The sequence below is a fragment of the Lissotriton vulgaris genome, chromosome 2_1 (assembly GCF_964263255.1).
Source record: "Lissotriton vulgaris chromosome 2_1, aLisVul1.2, whole genome shotgun sequence".
In the NCBI taxonomy this organism is placed as follows: domain Eukaryota; kingdom Metazoa; phylum Chordata; class Amphibia; order Caudata; family Salamandridae; genus Lissotriton; species Lissotriton vulgaris.
In genome coordinates, this window is record NC_141687.1 from 1,071,418,371 (window position 1) to 1,071,439,092 (window position 20,722).

A 20,722-nucleotide genomic window follows, 5' to 3' on the forward strand; every position below is an offset into this window, starting at 1 on the left:
TTGGGGAAGAACAAAGGGAGCTGGAGGATACAGCTTTTTTTCAATCCTTTCAGAAAACACATCACAATTGGGAACTTGAACAAGCAAGGCTGGTTTGGAAGACAGAAGAACACTGACCAATGCTCCTTTATTATATCCCCCATCTTATGAATAACTTATCCATGGTCATAATGGCAGTCTATATTCACAAATGTATGTTATCTGTCTATGGTTAAGAGCGTAAAATAGCGACTGCCCAGGAACTAGAAAGAAAAAGTTCGAAACTAGCAAGATGACTATCTATGAATTAACACACTAGGTCATCTTAAGGTAGTTTGTAGGTTGCTATTTTTCTCAGAAAACAAATGTCACTGAAATTTTTAACGTTACTTGGAAAAAATATGTATTCACCTATTTTATTTTTCACTTTTTTTGTAGCATTCACATTAGAGATGGGTGATTGGTGTTGGAAATTGATATTTCTTGGAAGAGTAGGGGGAGATGTCTTGAGGTATATAAAATAGTGCCCTGAACAGCCGGCCGTGAGGTCTATTATTATTTGACTTTTCAGAAGCAATTTGGGGTAGGAGTATAAAATCTATGATGTATATAGATGTATATATATTAAATATGCTGTATATATTTTAAATGTGTGGTACAACTGGTATATTGTGCATTGAATATGTGTATTTTTAGCATTTATGCTGATAGCCTTTTAATGACTATCACAATGACATCTGATAGACATTTGCCGTTTGCACTTTATGTAAATATATGTTATTATTTATTACATGTTGTACATACCTCGGTTGCCCACTGTTTACCCAAAAATATTAATTAATTAATTAATTTAACTGAATTTACACAAAGGTCGGAATTCGCAAATGTATTCATACAGTGATTAATTTTCCAGGGCTTACCTGTTTTTGACATAAATTCCCCCGCCTTAAAAAGTGCAATTGCAATCACTCTTTTCCGTCGCAGTTTGTAACACTCCCACTGCATTCAAATCAACCAATCAAATGCTCCCTTCTGTTGTGAATGTGCCCTTTAAATTTCTTGCACCTCTTTCAGTGCGCCATGTGACCAAGGCCTCTGTGCAGGCCGAAACGTTATGCTGCCGTGGTGTGCTATTGAATAAACGAAACTCACCTGCACTCTGGGTCTTCCTGTTCTTTCCTGTGTGGGGTCGGCAATTGGAGACTGTCGCAGTGAAAAGTACAGTGCGGATATATATATATATATAGATATATATATATACACATACTGTATGAAAAACATATATTTCCTTAACTGAATGGAAGTAGCGATAGGATTTAAAAGGTCACTTACCCTTTCCCTGTACTGGTGGAAACACAGCGTAGGCTTCTCCTTCATGTCTCCTAGTCTCAGAAAGCTGTAAATGCTCCTACAGATGGCTAACTCTCAGACACTGCGTTCCTCACTAATGTAAGTGTGAAATACTATGCAAGGAGACAGGGTGCCATATTTATTTAAAAAAAGACCATGGTGAAGGAGGAAAAACATCTTCATTATCTTAGAGTTGTGTGCGATATCGTGAAGTGAAAACCTCTTCTCAATAGAGAGCTGAAACTGTACTTTGGTGAAGTAATTAATAGCAGACAATATCTGAGAAAGCCTTGGGAACTCCAAAACACAAGAGCATCCACTTTGTGTGTTCTAAGCACTGGCTAACAAATTGAACCGGGGTTCTTCCCACTCCTGGAAGACGCCCTGCACCGCCTTGGAAGAAGCTGCCATTTAGAATCCCCTGGGAGTTGCCTCAGTTTGCCCGACAGGGCATTTAAAGATGCTGCTTGGTGGTGTACGATCAGGAAACTGAGAAATGCCATGACGATTCAGCCAGTTCCAAAGGCACAGGGCCTCCTGGCAGAGGGTTCAGGACCCACCCAGCCCAGTTTGTTGCAATACCTAATAGCACTTGTATTAACTGTGAAGATATGAGTCAGCCTTCTGTATTAAGGGTAGATAGAACCTGGGACAGCCTAAAGTGGATAGAGTTATCCCAGAGAAACTCTAACCCATTGCTTAAGGTTCCCCTGGGGGACATTCCCACCCACTAGTGTATGCCAGTTATAAATGTGGCAACTCTGGGCACCCATCTCAGAATACTCCTGGACCGGTGGAAAATCAGAAGAGGACTGGACTTGTCCGATACCAGAGAAAAGCCCTAAATGACTGGACCTCCTCTACCTCTTCGTACCCAGGGCAAAAAAGTGGACGCCAAGGTTCATAAGGCTGACCTCTTTTTCAAGTTACAGGGATGCAAAAAGTTACAAGAGGCCATTCCTGCAACTGCCCAGCTAATCAGTGGCGACTGGGCTCTGCTTGGCACCCTGTGAATCTAAGTGCATCGTCTGAGGGGGCTCTAGAGGTAGACTACTCCTTTGGTGGACTGGGAATTAAAGGACTAAAGTCAAAAGGAAAAATATTTGAGCAGGACAATCATGGTTAGTGTACCTGACCCGTGCTCTATCGCAGTCCGAGTTAAACTGTGTCTAGGTCCTGGACATCCGCATTCATGGACTATCATTGGCACTTTGTGCTTTTTGGTGCTATTTATACCTAAAACTTTAAAAATTCACATTTTCCCTTACTGTATTTTATAATTTATTAAACGTTATTTTTTTAAAATTTGTTTTGGGATTTTTATTGTTCAGCATTTCAACTTCATTACTGTTTTAGAACTGCAGAAATACTTTGCACTTTGCCTCCAAGTTAAGTGTCTGCTCTGTACCATATCTAAAGTAAGGTAGAGCTCAGGTTAATTTAGTGACTAACGGTTCAACCTGACAAAGGTTGTGATTATTACTTGAGTTGGGTGCTTACCACCCACAACTTACAAATATCTTATAAGGGCCAAATAGCAGTGCATATCAAAAGGCACAATTGGGTGCTGCCAGACATCTGGTTGCAATCCAGAGAACGCTTAGCCACGCATGCCTTCGGAGGAGAATGCTAGAGCTGGTTTTCCAAGAGCCAGTCAGCTACTTACAGGGCATACCTAATGTTGCAGCTACAGATATATCTCCCCGGATGATCTCTTTGCCACACTTCTTGTACTCATCGAGAAGGTGTTCTATAAGCACTGTCACGGGTTGACAGCACCTCAATAAGAAAGCTGTCCACATCCTCGATCACATGGACTTTGACCATGTGATGGTCCGCCACATGCAAGATGACTGCATGGTAGGAGGTGATATCATCAGATGGAAATGGTTTAACTGGGTAAAGTTCTAAGGAATGCTAATCCTGGGGTAATCAACATTGTAAAACTTGACAAGAGTTGTCTCAATCATCTGTTTGGAATGTCTCATTGTAGGAGTTTAGAAGACCTGCAGGATCAGGCTCTGAAGTGGTTGCAAAGGGGACATGGACTGATGGAGGTCTTTCCTGCCATGGCCTAGTCTTATTAGGGATTGGGAAGGTTCTGAGTTCCCCAGATAATGTCTCTTAAACGTGATTTGCTGCTTTTTGGCATGGGGTTGGCATAGTGGTGTAGCGTGTGGCGGATGAGTTAAGATGTGCCCTGCCACATGGGCTATGTAGACTTGCATCTGCCTCTGGTCAGACTGCTCTTCTTGGGCTTCTAGTGGAGCTGGATCACTTAGCATCAAGGCCAGTGGAGGCATATAGCTTGATTTCAGAGTCTACCTTAAGTCCATGGTGGGCAGTTTTGATTCTTGCGGCCAAGTTGGAGTCTCTTCACATCTAGGATCAAGCCATGGTTGTTGAGGCTTCTGTGGAGCAAAACTCTTGATGAGACTGCTCTGGATCAGTGGTTGCTGCAGATTGTCGAGGCTTTTTCAGAGGCAGTTTGGGCCTTGAGTCAATAACATCTCAAAACTGTTCCCTGCCCGGAGCAGAGGATCACCTCAATGGCAAATCTAGAGGCAAAGTCTAGTGGGGAAGACAGGTGTAATTTTTGTACTGGTCTGAAATTCACAGGGGGACCTGTAGAAGGAGCATCTCCGAAGCTGGATTCATTAGAGGAAAAGTACTCTGGATTTTGCTCCCTCATTCCCGGGGAAACTAGAGGGTAGTTCCCTTTCTTCATCGAAGTGCGTTTGACGCTGGTTGTGGTCGATGGCTCTGGAGTTAACACACTTCATTCCATAGTGCATCCAATGTCCGTCGTTTAGATACGAAACTGACTTTTTTCACCTGAAGACCTAAGCACCAGAACAGGACAATTCCTCATGGACCCTCAGGAGATTGACCCTATGTCATTCCTACCTGGGAACTTGATATTACATTTAGGACAAAACGGAGAGTGTATTCTCCACAACACAGCATCCAACAAGTCAGTGTCATACAACCTTTCCTCAAAACCTTTGGTCTGATTATATTCCAAAGTAGTTGGCCGAAACACAATTTCTCACTTTGCAGGTGTGAATTTCAGTATAGCAATTAAAGATTTTCGTCCATTAACGGTATGGTCTTGGAGCTCTGACAGCTTTCTCCGAGTCGGATGGTGAAACAATCTGAGGTAGAGTCTGTACTAAAGCATTACAAGTTTTAGGGGAGAGATTAAGAGTCATCTCAAAACCAAAATCTCTGCTTTGAAGAACAACTTGCAACATCAGCACCAATTATTAGATGGCAAGAGTAAAAAAAAGTAAAAAAGCTAGAGTAAAAAAAAGTAAAAAAGCTAGTGAAACAAGGTAATTTCTCTCCTATACAAACAATGTCCACAAAACTGGCAAACAGTGTGTTCACCTCCACACCCCCCTTAAGCATAAGAGGGGCAGAAGCTCTATTAAAGAGACGGTTTTTGAGATTCAACTGTGAGCAAGGGTATGCAATTCAAGATGGATTTGGACTTTAAAGGAGAAATGAAATGAATGAAATGAAATTTGATTTGTAGAGCGCATGGCTGCCCGAAAGCGTCCCAGCGCTTGCTGGTATTCCCCTGCGAGATAACCCATTACTGGGCATCCCCAAGGTGAAAGCCAGGCATCCCGCTGCGAGGGCCGTTGTGGAGATTAAGCAAGCTATTGCCCAGAGTTACAGAGTGGGACTCCATGATTGGAATAGGCACCGAGGCGAGAATTGTCAGGTCCGGGGAAATTTGAGCCCAAGACCCGCCGAGGCGGGGAACTGAACCCTGGTCCGGGCCAGATCTCTGCATCAGGGTCTGCCGCTCGAACCACTTGAGCCACACTTTATTGCCTGAACACTTCACCTCACATCACTGCTGACTCAGGACTTTTTTGGTTACATGTGTGAAGGGATTCAACCCTCACTCAGTAGTTTCTGGGGAAGCAACAGGCTCACAGCTTCCATCCCCAACCAAAACACTGCTGAATTAAGTCTCTGAAGGCTTGTGCAACTTTTGCAAGGCAAGGCCCCTTACATTGAAACCACAGAGGACGCCTCCACTTATAAAAAATGGGTCTTCTTTACTGATGATCAGGGCCCTATACAAAAAAGGTCAAACGAGCAGCAGGGCCTGCCTGTACCCCAAAGCCTATTCTAAACCATTTACATATCCAGTGACCCCACAATGTTACTTCTTTGATGGCAGGGGTTGCCCCTAATCCATTACATTCAAACTTACATCCATGTAATTATAGCAAATCAGCTTCATGTTAAAAAAATAAAAAGTAAATAAAAACATGATGTGATAGGCAATGTTAATCAGGGGTGCGGAATTCCCATCAGCCGACGCCCTACGTATATTGTTTGGGGGTAAAGGACAAGTTGCCAAGTACATTTTGTCTATTGGACGGACATCCCCAATCCCCTCTAGCCAAAGCACTTTGTCTGCAAGTTTACAGTAACACAATAAAGAGCTTATAAGAGGGCTTTCTACAACTGAGACGAGATTTGTATCCATACGCCTACTTTGTTTGAACTTCTACATAGTTCATTAATGCAAAGTCTTTACTATTAGGGTGAGCACTCCAAGAAAATTTAATAAGCTAAATTTGCATTACTAACATGGATTTTAATATTTAAAAAAAGTGTACACCCATATGCAATATTTAATAACTTGAAGCTATTTATAATGCCCCCAGAATGTACTTGATTTTCTGCAAACACATGCAGAAGCCTGAAAGCAAGACTGCCAATTATTTGCTTTCAAAATAAAATGTACACCAAAACATTTGCAACTTAAAATATTGCTAAAATATTATGCAACTTTAGATGCTATTTCTCGGAGACATCATTTTGTAAAACATGTTTGATGCATGTTAACATTCAAAACAAAGAATAATGGATTGTCAGTGTAAAACCTGGACGGGCAACACAAATAAATTAGGTGATCACTGCTTAAAGGTCACTAAAGAGCACCCTCAGGCATCGGTCCTTACATTGGTATGGATTCCAACTGTTCAGGAATTCATAAGAGTTTGCAGGAGGAGGTCTGGAAACTGGACTCAGAATAATTTGCACATTTAATTTTTGCATAAGCAAATATACACTTGCATATTTGCTCATTCAAAAATGTACTAAGCGATTGCAAGTTCACTTCCCATCAACCCACTCTTCTCCCCAACTGGAAAATATTTTCCGTCTGCACTAGCCAGGTACGTTTTCAACCTCTTCTAATATAAGAAGAGATTGAAGAGAAATTGGCGAATACCCTTAAACATGGAAGTTTGCGGTGTTCGTGAACACACAGGGCATTTCAAATGTGAAAATATTGCTTCTCGCATACTCCCAGCCCCTGTATGTAGACTTGCAGGAACACAGCAAAATCTGTGCCTTGCTAGAATCCATGCCCTGATAATGTGCCTAGACATGATGGAAATGCTATTATCTGTGATATAATGAGAAAGTTGCTGTAATTTGTCACTGCACTGATACCAAAATAGAGTAGTGGATTTTTTTTGCAGAACAAGTACATTTCTGGAGCAACTTGTTCATTAAACAATTACTACTTTTTAAATTGCACACCAGTTTAAATGGAAAATAAAAACAAAAAAAAAGCAAGGCAATTAAAAACCACATACTGAATGTAGCAGAGTCAATATGTGGGTTCCATGCTAAAGTTATCAAAGCCTTACCTAGAAATGCCAAAGAAGGGGGCAAGAGGAGGGCACAATACTGTCAGATTAGGGAGAATGAAGATAAAGTGGCATGAGCTGAAGGACATTTTCTGTTGTCTACTTACAAGCCTTCCCTGAAGCCATCGATCAAAGCCTGGAAGAGAGGTTTATTGTGAGGGATAGTCTGCAGTATATTTCCGTCAGCCGTCACATATCCAATGGCCCATTGGCCAAGCCGTGTACAACTCAGGCGAAAGATATAACTGTGGATAAATAGAAAATTTAAAAGGGTGGTCAGGGGCATAATATTGCACTTGTGCGACATGCACAGATATGTCACTTAAAACCACTTTGACAAGAAATTGCCACATGAAAGCTGAAAAAAAACGTATTATCAGTATTCTGATGATCCCTAAAGATAACGAGAAGAAACACCCCAACAGTAGGAAAAGCCAGTGTACTAGACATGACATGTAGCATGTAGTTGGGCCCAGGCTATGTCCAATAGCAGATCTGGTCAGACTGTCACAGACTGTTGAGAGTAGTACCTGTAGAATTCTACAAATTATGTTGAAAATAAATATTTTCTGGCAATCATTTAAAGGGTGAGAACAAGGAGATAAATTTCAAGTGCAGAATGAACAAGTTACTTACCTTCGGCAATGCTGTCTGGTGGGTAACCTACCCAACCGCAGATTTCTTACCTTGTGAATAGCACAAGGCACCAGACTGGATCAGAAGACTGTTCAGCATTGCTCCTGCACAAATGGAGCCATGCAGCTTCGCCCAAACCCATAATTGCCAATAGAGCCAGACAAAAGCAACAATTCTGTGTGCTGAAGTCAGTTTCTTTCTTTACTCTGTTTGCGCCGAACACAGAGCATAACGCTCTATCAGATGTGACAATATGCAGATTCATAAAGTAGATCATTTCATAGGTAAAGAGACCCTTCAACTGGATTGGAAGGTGGTAGAGTGGTAAGGAATCTGAGCTTAGAGTATCCACCAGAAAAGGTGTTGGTCTTCTGATGAATGCTTCTAAACTTAGATTCATCACCTTGTGAATAGGTATCAAAGCAGGACCTCCCAAGCGCTGGGTCTCTGGAATGGCTCAAACCACGAAGTCCTATAGTAACGAACGCATTTATGGCCCTGCCATCAAGCAATGCTATCAAAGCAGTAGTGCTTCTTGAACTTATGACTTGATCACCATGTCACTACTTAAAGTCCAGAAGAGGCACTCTGTGCCGAATCAGCCCTCAGACCCTCTGTAGGCTGCTTCTTGGCGACTGTGTAGCAGCTCTTAATAGAGAGGAACATCTACTGCAATATGGTAATTTTCTGCACTTCCTTACTCTTCCTCACCCCAGAGAACCACACAAAGTGCTGATCATACACCTGGTAGTCCTTGGTAGCCCATGTAGTAACTCAAAGGTCTTTTGGTGTCCAGGCAATGGAGTCGCTCCGCCACTTGAGGGGAGGCTAATCAAGCCAGAAGCGTGATGAACTGGACTACAAGAAAGGGAGCCACAAACTTCAGCAGAAATGTCGCTCTGATCCGCAACAATATTTTATCTGGGGGGGGGGGCGGAGCTAGCCGGCGTCGATGGCGGACGCGTGAGCTTTCGGCTCCTCGCCTAAGCCCCTAAATTATCCTGTTAAACTATCCTACTGAATGCCAATTTAGCTGAGTTCGGTGCCTGGTGACCCCTGGTGCCCCCCCGACCCGGTTGAGTGGCCCGGAGTGACCGAGAGCTGTGGGTGACGACCCGTACACGATCGGCGACGGAGAGAGGCGCCGACCAGGCCTGAAGCCGCGACCTACCCTGCGGAGCAGGCCGCACGACGTCACCTGACGTGCGGCCTCGACTTCCAGAGGAGCCGGAGAGCGCAGCACGCTGAAACTGGGGCGGCGCACGGTCCGTGTGATCGCCACGGCCCACTTGGGGGCCCACACGCAGCGGCGTTAAAACTGCAGGGACATTGCCGCTAGCGCGCCCAGCCGGGGCCGGCGCAGTTCTTGGCGGTTGGCGGACTCCGACACAAGCCGCACCCAGGAGGTTACACCTGCGCCGCAGCCGCCATTTTTGGCCCGCCAGCGCCAACGTTTCTGGGGCCGAGGAGTGAACGACGCACTACCCTTGCGGCACTGCCCGGGCGTTTACGGGGTGGTTATCGTGAGACAGAAACCCTCCCTGGACCTGGCACTTCATCATGGGGAAAAATGATGCAACGCAGGCCAAACTTTCCTTTGACCGCCGGAAGACGAAGGGGTCGGAGCCCCCGGCGGCGGAAGCCTCCCCGAAAGGAGCCACGGCGTCCACGGCGCCTACGGATCTTCGAGATCTGCTGGCAGCGATGGAGAAAGGAATCCAGAACAGCATAGAGGCGGTGGGCTCCAAGATAGACGCGTTATCGTACCGCATGGACCGCATGGCGGAACGAGTAGACAAACACGCGGAGCGCCTCGACATGGCAGAAAGGCGCCTCACGGAGGCGGAGGAGGCTCAGACCGAGAGGGACAAAGACCGTAGACAATTCGGAAGATTGCTCCAAGTGATCCGTGATAAGGCAGAGGATTTAGAAGCGCGCTCCCGCAGATCGAACATTCGCATAACGGGAGTAGCGGAATCGACTCGGACAGGCAAGATGGAGCTCTACGTGGAGAACCTGCTGAAAACGCTTCTTGGGGAGGAGGCTTTCTCCCCAATGTTCATCGTGGAGAGGGCGCATCGTACTTTGGGCCCTCAGCCTCAACCCAGACTACCACCCCGGCCCATCATTGCCAAGCTCCTAAACTACAGGGACAGAGACACGGCCCTGCGGCTGGCTCGGGAAAAGGGACAACTGCAGGTGGAAGGCATGAAAATATCGCTGTACCCTGACTTCACGGCAAAAGTACAGGAGGAGTGCCGCCAGTTCATTCCGCATAAGAAACAGCTGCGCGAGCTGGGCCTAGACTATGCGATGCTGTACCCGGCCAAATTGAGGATTAACACCGGCGGGAAATCGTACTTCTTCACGGACCCTAAGGAACTACAGAAATCACTGAAAAACTGGGCCAAAGAACGCAAGGAACACCGACAGCAGCACGGAGAGGATTCGGGGGAGGCGTCGACCCAGGAGGAGCAGGACTGAGGCAGCGCACCTAGTTTTTTTTCTGCACTTATTTGCTAGGGTCGTTGTGGGCCATACTACTGTGGATAAACTGTGAATCTCCATATTAGGAGCTGCGACCCATCTGGAGACATTTGCTAGGAGACGGGTGGAGTAAAATCGCAGCGGCTCCTACTGCCTAGTGGTTGCTGGACCAATCTGCAAATGCCGGTGAGGCTTTCACTGTGTTGTACTCAGGGACGGGCGGGGGGGGCGGGGGGGAACTGGGTGAGTTCAGTGTGCGGCATTGCAACACTGGGGGGCTAAGAGGGGATGCGGAACTGGAGGAAAAAGAACTTTTACACCGCTGGTGGTTTTATGCAGTCTCGGCACGCTTTGCCCCTGTGCTTTTGGTTGAGACACTCCCCAGGGAGTTGGGCCTTGTATCGCCCGCTACTTTGAGGTACCTGAGTTGATGGGGATTTGTGGGGGGCTCTGTCTGGCCGGGTTGGGGGTGGTCAGCTGTGGGTGGGGTGGGGACTGGGGGGAGGGTGGTGGGGCTAAAGTTGAGGGGTTTGTTGCTGTTTGTAAATTGAAGGGCCTGTGGTTTGCTGTGAGTATCGGGCGAATGGTGAGTGCGCGTGGGCGGAGTGTCTGTCTGCTTGCCATGAACGATGAAGCACCGATTAAGGGTTCGCCACCTCCCGATGGAGTTACTATGGCGCATTGTGCTTTACGATGTCTTCTGCTGTAATACCTGAACGCCCGCAGACCCAGCGCGCGCTGTCCCTGTTGACCTGGAACGTGCGAGGGCTGAATGACCACCGAAAGCTACGGAAGGTAATGAGCTTTCTTAATAGACACCATGTGGATGTAGCCCTGCTGCAAGAGACACACCTGCCCGTCCATAGTAAGATGTTGAGGGCTAGAGGGCTGGCAGGGAATATAGTAGCAGCAGGCTTCACCTCCCACGCCCGTGGCGTGATCACCTGGGTTAACCCTACCTCGAGATTGAAACTTACCCCGCTATCAGTGGACACTGAGGGTAGATATGTGATGGCTAGGTGTACGGGGAGGGGGCTGGACCTGCTCTTGGTAAACGTTTATGGCCCTAACCATGATAGCCCGGAGTTCTATGCAGCACTGTCGGCCACCTGTAGGTCACACACGCACACCAAGATGCTATGGGGGGGGGGGGGGGGGGGACTTCAACTTTGTATTTGATCCTGACAGGGACCGTTCTGCGGGCCCTACTCGAAGACCAGTTGCATCTGCTGTCTACATGAGGGCGGAAATGACGAAGCTGGATCTGGTGGATGTTTGGCGGGAAAAGCACCCGACGCAGGGCGGTTACACGCATTACTCAGCATATCATAACATACACATGAGGATAGACTACTGGCTCGCCTCCTCCTCGGTGCTGAGCGGCATCAGCTCGTGTGCAGTTCTCCCACGCACGTTATCGGATCATTCCCCGGTCCTGATCAGTCTCTCCACCGACCGCAGGGGGATCCCGCCTTTTACTTGGCGCTTCCCGCCCTATGCGCTACTGGACGACGCCTTCCGAGGGGAATTGGCGGATGATATAGAAAGGTTTTTCACCACCAATATTAATTCCGTAGATAGCTTCTTCACGGTGTGGGAGGCCTTCAAAGTCTATATCAGGGGGATGGCCATGTCCAAACACTCCAGTGTCCTACGCTCCATCAGAAGGGAACTCTCCGACCTGGAGAACAAGATGGCGGCCCTGGAGAGGGCACAGCTAGCGGACCCGGGAGGAGTTGCGGAACGAGAACTGGTGTCCATGTTGGCGGACTATCACGCACTTGCGGATAGAGAAGTCCTCTATATGGGAAAGTATGCCACGGCACGGGCTTATGGGGAGGGGGAGAGGCCGGGAGCCCTGCTGGCCCGCATGGCCAAGGGATCCCGTAAACCGTTAGTGGTAGATGGACTGCAGACCCCGGAGGGCGACCGGGTGGTTGAGGAAGATCAGATACTGGAGACGTTCCGACGCTATTACTCGGAACAGTATCGTTCTAGGGCGGGGGGTGCGGAAACAGAGATTGACGACTATTTAGATTACATTTCGATGCCGTTCCTTAAGAACTCAGACAGGGAATTTCTAATGGCCCCCTTTCACGAGGATGAAATTCTGGATGCCCTGGGTGGCATGCGTTCGGGGAGCGCCCCAGGCTCTGACGGCCTTACGGCTGGCTTTTACAAAGCATTTAAAGACTTATTACTCCCACATCTGGTTGCCCTCTTTGACACCGTCTGCGAGGAGGGAGAAATGCCGCCCTCAATGCGGGAAGCCCTGCTGGTAACGATCCCGAAACCAGGGAAGCCCTCGGACCACTGTGGATCGTATCGTCCGCTCAGCTTGCTGAATGTAGACGCGAAGCTCTATGCAAAGGTTCTAGCCAACAGACTTGCGCTGCTGGTCCCGGACCTGGTGGCGCCGGAACAGTCGGGCTTCGTACCTAGTAGGAACCTAACCTATAACATCCGCACAGTGCTGGGAACGATACAGCATGTGAAGCAGGAGAATCCTGCCTTGGCGATATTCCTAGATATGGAGAAGGCGTTCGACTCTGTCGAATGGCCGTTCATGGTCAGGGTATTGCGCAAACTGGGGATAGGAGAACCGTTTTTGCAGAGAATAGGGGCACTATATCATCGCCCCTCGGCCCGCCTACGCCTCGGCGACAGGGTCTCGGAACCGATACACATCAGTAGAGGTACTCCGCAGGGATGCCCCTTGTCCCCCCTGTTGTATGCACTGGTGGCTGAGCCACTAGCGTGTGCCATGCGGGAATACCATAGCCTGGAGGGTGTCAGCTTCCCCACGTATAAGATTGGCATCTCGACTTATGCAGACGACACCTTACTGTATGTCCGGGACCCCGTAACTAATCTCTCGCCGATACTCAGGGAGGTGGTCCGCTTTGGGGCCCTGTCGGGACTCAAGGTGAACTGGGACAAGTCCATCGCTTTCCCCCTGACCCCGGTCACGCAGCGGTTTGAGATGGAGTATCCCCTACAGTGGACGGACGACTCGGTGCGATACCTGGGCATCCGTCTCCACACGGATCCTGAGATCCTGATCCGCGACAACTACGGGGTCGCATTTACCAAACTGGTGGACGATGTGGACGCCTGGATCAAGCTCCCCCTCTCTTTGTTGGGCAGAATTGCCCTTATGAAGATGGTAGTGCTTCCCCGGTTCCTCTTCCTATTTGTCAACATTCCGGTGGTATTGTCGAAGTCCTTCTTTAAGCGCTTAAACCAGGTCCTAGTCAGGCTCGCCTGGGGCGGGAAGCAACCTCGTATAAAATGGGCGACACTGATACTCCCGTGTGAAATGGGGGGACTAGGGGCGCCGGACTTGGAGCGCTACTACCGGGTGGCACAGGCGACCCATTTGCATTCCTGGATCCATGGAGATACCCGCATTCCACATCTCATATTAGAGAGGCTGTTCGCTGACCCACTCCCCCTGCCGGCCACAATTTGTCTCCCAACAGACCGAGCAATCGGTCGGATGGACTCGCTTAAGGCGACGAACCATGCATGGCACGCCCTGCTGAGAGAACGGGGATGTGCCTTACTGTACTCCCCACAGATGCCGGTGGACTGGGCCCTATGGCTGGATCCGCTAAATGAGAAGGGGGTGACGGAGGCCTTGAAGGGTCTCGGCGTACGAAATATGGAGGACTTGTTCTTGGGCGGTACACTAAAAACCTGGGAACAACTCCCCCCTATCACCCCGGCACCGTCGCTGCTGCAGAGGTTCCAATATCACAGGATACGGACGGCCTGCAGGGCCATACTGGGCCCCGAGCTACAGGAGCCAGAGGAGGTCCCTGAACTGACACATATCATCAAAACGAAAACTCCGGCTAAATTGGTCTCTGTGGTTAACAGGCTTGGACCTTCATACCAGACGCTACCCACTTCTGCTCCTAGGGCGGCGTGGGAGGCGGATCTCCAAACCCCCATTGACGATGCTATGTGGCGCTACTGCTGCGCCAATACCCGTAGGGTCTCGCTTAATGGCAGGCACCGTTTGGTGCACTTCAAATTTCTACAAAGAGTATACTACACCCCGGAGCGACTTCACCGCTACGGCCTACGTGGCTCCCCGGAGTGTGAGCGATGCAGGACCGGTACCGCTGATTTCTTTCATTTAGCGTGGTTGTGCCCGGGGGTGAGCGCTTTCTGGGAGGAGGTCTTCGCGGAGTTGGAAAAGATTTTAGGGGAGCCGCTGGCGAGATCCCCATTGCTTGCGCTATTGGGCTTCTCCAAACCGCTAGCCCCCGCGCTGCGTAGATTAGTAGATGTAGCGTTGCTGTTGGCCAGAAGGGTGGTGGCAGCGTGCTGGATGCGCGGTCCACTCCCCACCAAGACGAGATGGCTCAGGGATCGCCGATACTGCTGCACTCAAACGGAATTGTACAGCGAGCTGCTCCCGCCCAAGAGTAGACCGAAGTCCTTTTGGGATCTCTACAAGGAGTACCTACAGAAGGGGGAGGTGGACGACAGTGATATGTCGGCAGCCGAGGAACATCAGGATGAGGAGTTAGAGACTGCTATGGAACGGAGGCAATTACCGCAGGGGGGGCTTTAATGTTCTTCGGGGGGTGGTGGGTCCAGGGAGAGTGCGGGCGGTTCACGGGGAGGGTGGGTCGGGTGTGTCTTGACTTAGTGGACAGGGCAAGCGGGTGGTGGGTGCAGAACACACACAGTGCACACGTGACATCACTCACATAGAAAGCGTCACTGACATTCCTTCACGGTACTCAATAGCAAATGGGGAGGGCCCGGGGGGTGTTTAGGGGTAGTTTAGGTTAGTTTTTCCCTTTTCCACTTTTCCTTTCCTGCCCTTTCCCGGTTCATGCAAGACTGTCCTACTATGTCTCCATTTGGTGATTGCCGACTGCCTTGATGCTAAGCTGAGAGCTAACAGTGCACGATAAGAATGTAACGTTTTGAATTATGCCATCAGTTTACGCCGCCGGGCCTCCGGGATGCCGGCACACAGGCTGTGTATAAGAAGTTCTGTGCACTGTACAGTCGAACTGAAATGACGATGTATGCTGACAGTTGGCGGTATTCACAATAAAGGTCTTTTTAAAAAAAAATTAAAAAAAAATATTTTATCTGGGGAAAAAGGTGCTGTATGGAGGTTGAACAGACAAGAACGAATAGTTTCTTACCTGTCGGTGTAGTTTTGCAGCTTGAAGATCTTTCTGGATTCACTATGCTGTGCATTATTCCGCGATCAGGTGGTTGGGTCCGGATTCGTAGTCTTTTTTCTCTTTTTTTTTTTTTTTTGTAGCCCAGGTGGGCGTCGACGTCCCACCATTTGGTGCACCTTCGTGACGTCGGCACGCTTCCTGCTGAAGCTCCCACCCTTGGGCGCCATCTTCGGATTCTTTTTTCTTTCCTCTTTTGTGGTGAATCCATGGCTATGTGTATTAAACTTTCCTTCAACGTAAACTTCTTGACGTATACTTGTCTTGTTAAGCGTTTCCATCTTACTCTAAAGTCCTTCCACCTTCTCCAGCCTCATCTTTCTGGCGGAGGTGGGTGGGTTCGCTAGTGAATCCAGAAAGATCTTCAAGCTGCAAAACTACACCGACAGGTAAGAAACTATTCGTTTTGCAGCGTGAATCTTTCTGGATTCACTATGCTGTGCATTGATTTCGTAGCGGTTTTGTCACTCATGTGGCGGCTGGGTGGAAGATGAGCGTTGGTTGTTAAAGATATGTTGAAGCACTCTTTGGCCCACTTGTGCTTCCTTGTTCATCTGCACATCTACGCAATAGTGTTTAGTGAAAGTGTGCACTGAAGCCCATGTTGCCGCCAGGCATATGTCTTGGATGGGCGTGTTTGCCAGGAAGGCGATTGTTGCCCCTTTCTTCCTGGTTGAGTGGGCTCGTGGCCCCTCCGTGAGCTCCTCGCCCGCCTGCATGTGGCAGAGCTGTATTGTTTTTGCAATCCATCTCGCTATGGTGTTCTTAGTCACTGGTCTACCTAGGAGACTCCTTGCGAAGGACACAAAGAATTGTTTTGTCTTCCTGTGTTCTTTCGTCCTTTCTATATAGTGCATTACTGCCCGCCTTGCATCCAGAGTGTGGAGCGCCCTCTCCGCATTTGATGTGGGCTTCTGGAAGAAGCTAGGGATCTGGATACTTTGGTTCATGTGGAATTTAGATACCACCTTGGGCATGAAATGCGGGTCTGTCCTCATCACGACCCTCTCACTGTGTATTTGTATGTACGGTTCTTGCAGCGTTAAGGCTTGTAGTTCGCTCACTCTGCGTAGCGATGTTATTGCTACCAGAAAAGCGGTCTTCATTGTCAGTATTTGTAGTGACGCTTTATGGATGGGTTCAAACGGCGGCTTCATGAGTTCCGTCAGTACCACGTTCAAGTTCCATGCCGGCGGCGGCATCCTCTTGGGTGGCGCTATTCTCTTTGCTCCTTCCAAGAACCTTTTCACTACTCTGGAAGTGAAGAAACTTCTCCCCGTTTCTCCCCTTGTGTATGCCACAATCGCTGCCAGGTGAACCCTCAGCGAGGACGAGCTTAGTTTGGCTTTGATCAGGTGCGTGAGGTATCTGAGTACTGTAGACTCTCTAGTCAGTTTTTTCTCTAGGTTTTTCTTATGGCACCACTGCGTGAACCTCTTCCATTTCTCCCCATAGCACTTCCGTGTACTGGGTCTCCTTGCTTCTCTCAGCACCCGAAGTGTGCTCTCTGGCAGTTTTAGATGAGCAAACTCTAAGTCCTCAGGAGCCACGCTGACAGGCAGAGGCTTTCTGGCTCAGGGTGTAGAACTTGTCCCCCTTCCATGGAGAGAAGGTCTCTTCTCTTTGGGAACTTGTGTGCTCTGCCCTGCGCCATCTCCATAATCTGGGAGTACCAAGTCTGCCTCGCCCATTGGGGAGCCACCAGGATGAGAGTCATGTTGCTTGACCTGCACTTGTTCAGGACTCTGGGGATCAGTGGCGTCGGTGGAAAAGCGTAGGCAAATTTCTTTGACCAGCTTATCCATAGGGCATTCCCATGGGACATTGGTTCCTGTTCCCTCGATGCAAAGTGTTGGCATTTTGCATTCCGGCGTGTTGCAAACAGGTCTATTGTTGGTGTGCCCCACCTCCTGAACAGGTTCTCTGTCTCCTGGTTGTTCAGTTCCCATTCGTGGGACACTGATGCTTGCCTGCTGAGCCAATCCGCTTCCACATTGTCCTTCCCTGGCAGGTGTATGGCCAGCAGGTCTATCCTGAGTGGGATCGCCCATCTCCATATTTCTTGAGCCAAGCTCGACAGAGGGAATGACTGAGTCCCCCCTTGCTTGTTGATGTAAAACATCGTCGTGGTGTGGTCTGTCTGTATCAGCACCCTTTTGTTGTAAAGGTGCTTTTGGAAGGCCTTGAGGGCCAGCAACACTGTTTTCAGTTCCAGGTAGTTGATGTGCTTGACCGCATCTCCTTGGTTCCACAGACCCCTGACTCTGAGCGTGTTCATGTGTGCGCCCCATCCTTTCTGGGATGCGTCTGTGGTGATGGTCACAGTTGGGTCCGGTGGCGTTAGAGGCTTCCCCATCGTTATATTCTCCTTCGTCCACCATGTCATCTCCTCCTGCACATTGTGCGTAACAACCACTAGATCTTCCCAACTTCCTTCTGCTTGTGACCATTGTTGTTGCAGCCACTCCTGTAGTGGTCTCATCTTTAGGCGAACATTGGGGACCAGGTGGATGCATGACGCCATCATCCCCAAGATCTTGCTCACCGTCCTCACTGTCAGAACTTGCCCCTTCTGGTAGTGACGTTTCTCCCTCAGCAGGCTGAGTGTTCTCTTCTCGCTGGGTGTCACTCTGCATTCGACAGTGTTGATCCGGGCTCCCAGGAAGATTTTTACTTGTTCTGGGTCCATGGAGCACTTCCTCCAGTGGATGGAGAAGCCCAGGATCGTGAGCGTTCTTGTGACCTGTTCTGCGTGGGCTTTGCACCTCGTGTAAGAGCTTGCTTTCACGAGCCAGTCGTCAAGGTAGGGGTACACGTGTATACCTTCCCTTCGCAGGTGTGCGGCCACCGCCGCGAGGCATTTGGTAAAAACCCTTGGTGCTGACTTGAGCCCGAAAGCCAGGGTCGTGAACTGATAGTGGTCTTTGTTCACCTTGAATCTTAACAAGTGTTTGTGTTTCTTGTTCATGGGGATGTGCAGGTATGCGTCCTTTAGGTCTATTGTGGACAAGTAGTCCCCGGGCCTTATTTGCGGGATGACCTCTTGCAGGGAAGTCATCTTGAACTTTTGAGTTTTTACGTAGGTGTTCAGGAAGCGTAGGTCCAAGATGGGTCTTAGGCTTTCGTCCGCCTTTGGTACTAGGAAGTAGTTTGAGTACACTCCCTTGTTCCGTTCTCTTTGCGGGACAGGCTCTATGGCCTCTTTGAGGAGCAGTTCTTGAGCTTCCTCCTGGAGCAGGCGCAGTTCTCTGCCCTTGTGACCCCTTCTCTTTGGCCTCCTGCTTGGTGGGTATCTTTCCAACTCTATGCAGTATCCGTGTTGTATAATGTTTAGTATCCACTTGTCTGTGGTTATTTTTCTCCACTCGTGTAGGAAAAATCTCAATCTTCCCCCTACTGGTGCTGTGTGTTCTCTTGAGCCGTGTCCGTGTGAGCCTCCCCTTAGCTGCAGGTGCTCTCCCCCCGGAGGCTTTGGGTGGGTGAGCGCCTCCCTCTTCTTGGAGTCATTTCTGGGGGGGTTGATCACCACCTCTCAGTCTTTGGCCCCGTCCGTTTCCTCTCCCTCGAAAGGACTGGCCCCTACTCTGGGAGCTCCAATTCTGTCTCTGTTGACCCTGTTGCCATTGGTTGTCCCCTTGTTGACCATGGTGGTGCGACTGATGCAAATGTGATTGCTGGTTTCCACCTCTACCATTTGGTCTCCTCGTGGGGGTGCCTCTCCGCATCCCCCTGAATTGTAGGGCTCCCATTGATTTGGCTGTCTCATTGTCTTTCTTCAGCTGGGCCAGTTTGTCATCCACCGCTGTTCCGAACAGTGTCTCCCCATTGAAGGGGGTGTTCAGGATGTTGTTCTGTACTTCTGCCTTGAACCCCGATATTCTGAGCCAGGCCTGCCTTCTCTCAGTGATACCTATGGCCATCAGTCTGCTTGATGTTTCTGCTCCGTCTAGGGCCGTCTTCAGGCATGCGTTTGCTATGTCCTTTCCCCCCTCGACGAGGTGGGCTGCCCTCTGCCTGTACTCCTCAGGCATGTGTTTCAGCAACTGGCTCATCTCATCCCAGTGCTGGAATTGGTGTCTATTCAGGAGTGCGTTGGAGTTTGCCATCCTCCAATGCATGGCCGCATTCCTTTCTATTTTCCTTCCAGTGAGGTCCATCCTCCTGCTTTCCTTATCAGGTGGTGGACCAGATGTGGTTGGCACGTTGGCCCTTCTCCTGGCAGTTGCCGCGATAATAGAGTCCGCTGCCACGGTGCCCTGGATATAAGGGGGGTCCCCGGAGGAGAACTTGTATTTCTTCTCCGTCCTCGGGGTCACCGACCTGCATGTAGCCGGTTCCTTGAAGGCTTCAGCTCCTTGTGCAGTGACGCTCTTCTGCATGGGCAGGAAACTGCTTTTTGTCTGTGAGGGGAGCAATGTTTCCAGCAGGAAGTCTGCCTTTGTCTGTTCCTCCTCCAACTTTACATTGTAGACGGTTGCAGCCTTCTTGACGACTTCATAGTAAGCCCCGATGTCATCTGGCGGCGAAGGCCTCGACGGATACGTCTCCACAGGTTCCTCGGGGTTATCGGCCTCGAGATCCTGCCATTCTTCGTCCAAGGACGCCGAGCATTCTGAGTAGTAGCTGTCGCGGAGGTAATCTCCCTCCGAGCGGTAGAAGTCCTCCTCTTCCCCTTCATCTGTGGGCTCTGGAGTTTTCGGCGGCTCTTCGGCCTCGAAGTCCTCCTGCAACTCTACCTCTTCGGCTGGCGCTGCGGTGCTCGAGGCGGCAGTCGCGGTCTTCGAGGGAATCGAGTAGTTCTTCATTTTCTCGTCGAAGTCTCTCTTCCTCTGGAGCATACTCTCCATTTCGGCCTCGAGCCTTTTTCTCTTTTTCTCCATCTGTGCCGCCTGCTCGGCGTCGAGCTTCTCGGCTGGTCTCTTCGACGGCGCCTTCGACGTGGAGGCCATTTTGAGCGTCTTCTCGCTCGCGGGTCCCTTCTCGAGGGCCTGCTTCGACGACCTATGCTTTTCGCTGGTCTTCGCCATCTGGGAGTCCTTTTCGAAGGATCCGCTGGGCTTTTCGGAGGATGCAACTTCGGACGTCGAAAATTTCGTCGCCGGTGCTCCTTTCGAGGACTTAGCCTCTGTTTTTCGGGATTCTCCCTCAGGCTTTCTAGGCCCTGTCTGGGTTTTCGGGGTCGTAGACTCTCCTACCTTTTTTGAAGGTCTCACATCGGTCTCTACGACCGTGAAGTCATCTGGTCCCTCGGCGATGTTCTCCTCTTCCTCGGAGGAGGCGCCCAGGTCGTAAAGCGTCGGCGTGGTCCCTTTCCCCTGCATCGTCTGGTGGGCCACCCTCTGTCTCTCTCGAACTCTCAAAGTCTTCGGCGTG

General features: G+C 49.5%; 1 protein-coding gene across 1 annotated transcript in view; it reads right to left on the reverse strand.

Annotated features, from left to right (window-relative positions):
- CBL (Cbl proto-oncogene) overlaps positions 1-20,722 on the reverse strand; it is a 364,906-nt gene that overhangs the window by 166,336 nt on the left and 177,848 nt on the right. The window contains exon 6 of the mRNA XM_086956760.1: positions 7,121-7,258. Coding sequence (XP_086812886.1) covers positions 7,121-7,258 — 138 coding nt within the window. The remainder of the gene's footprint in view (positions 1-7,120; positions 7,259-20,722) is intronic.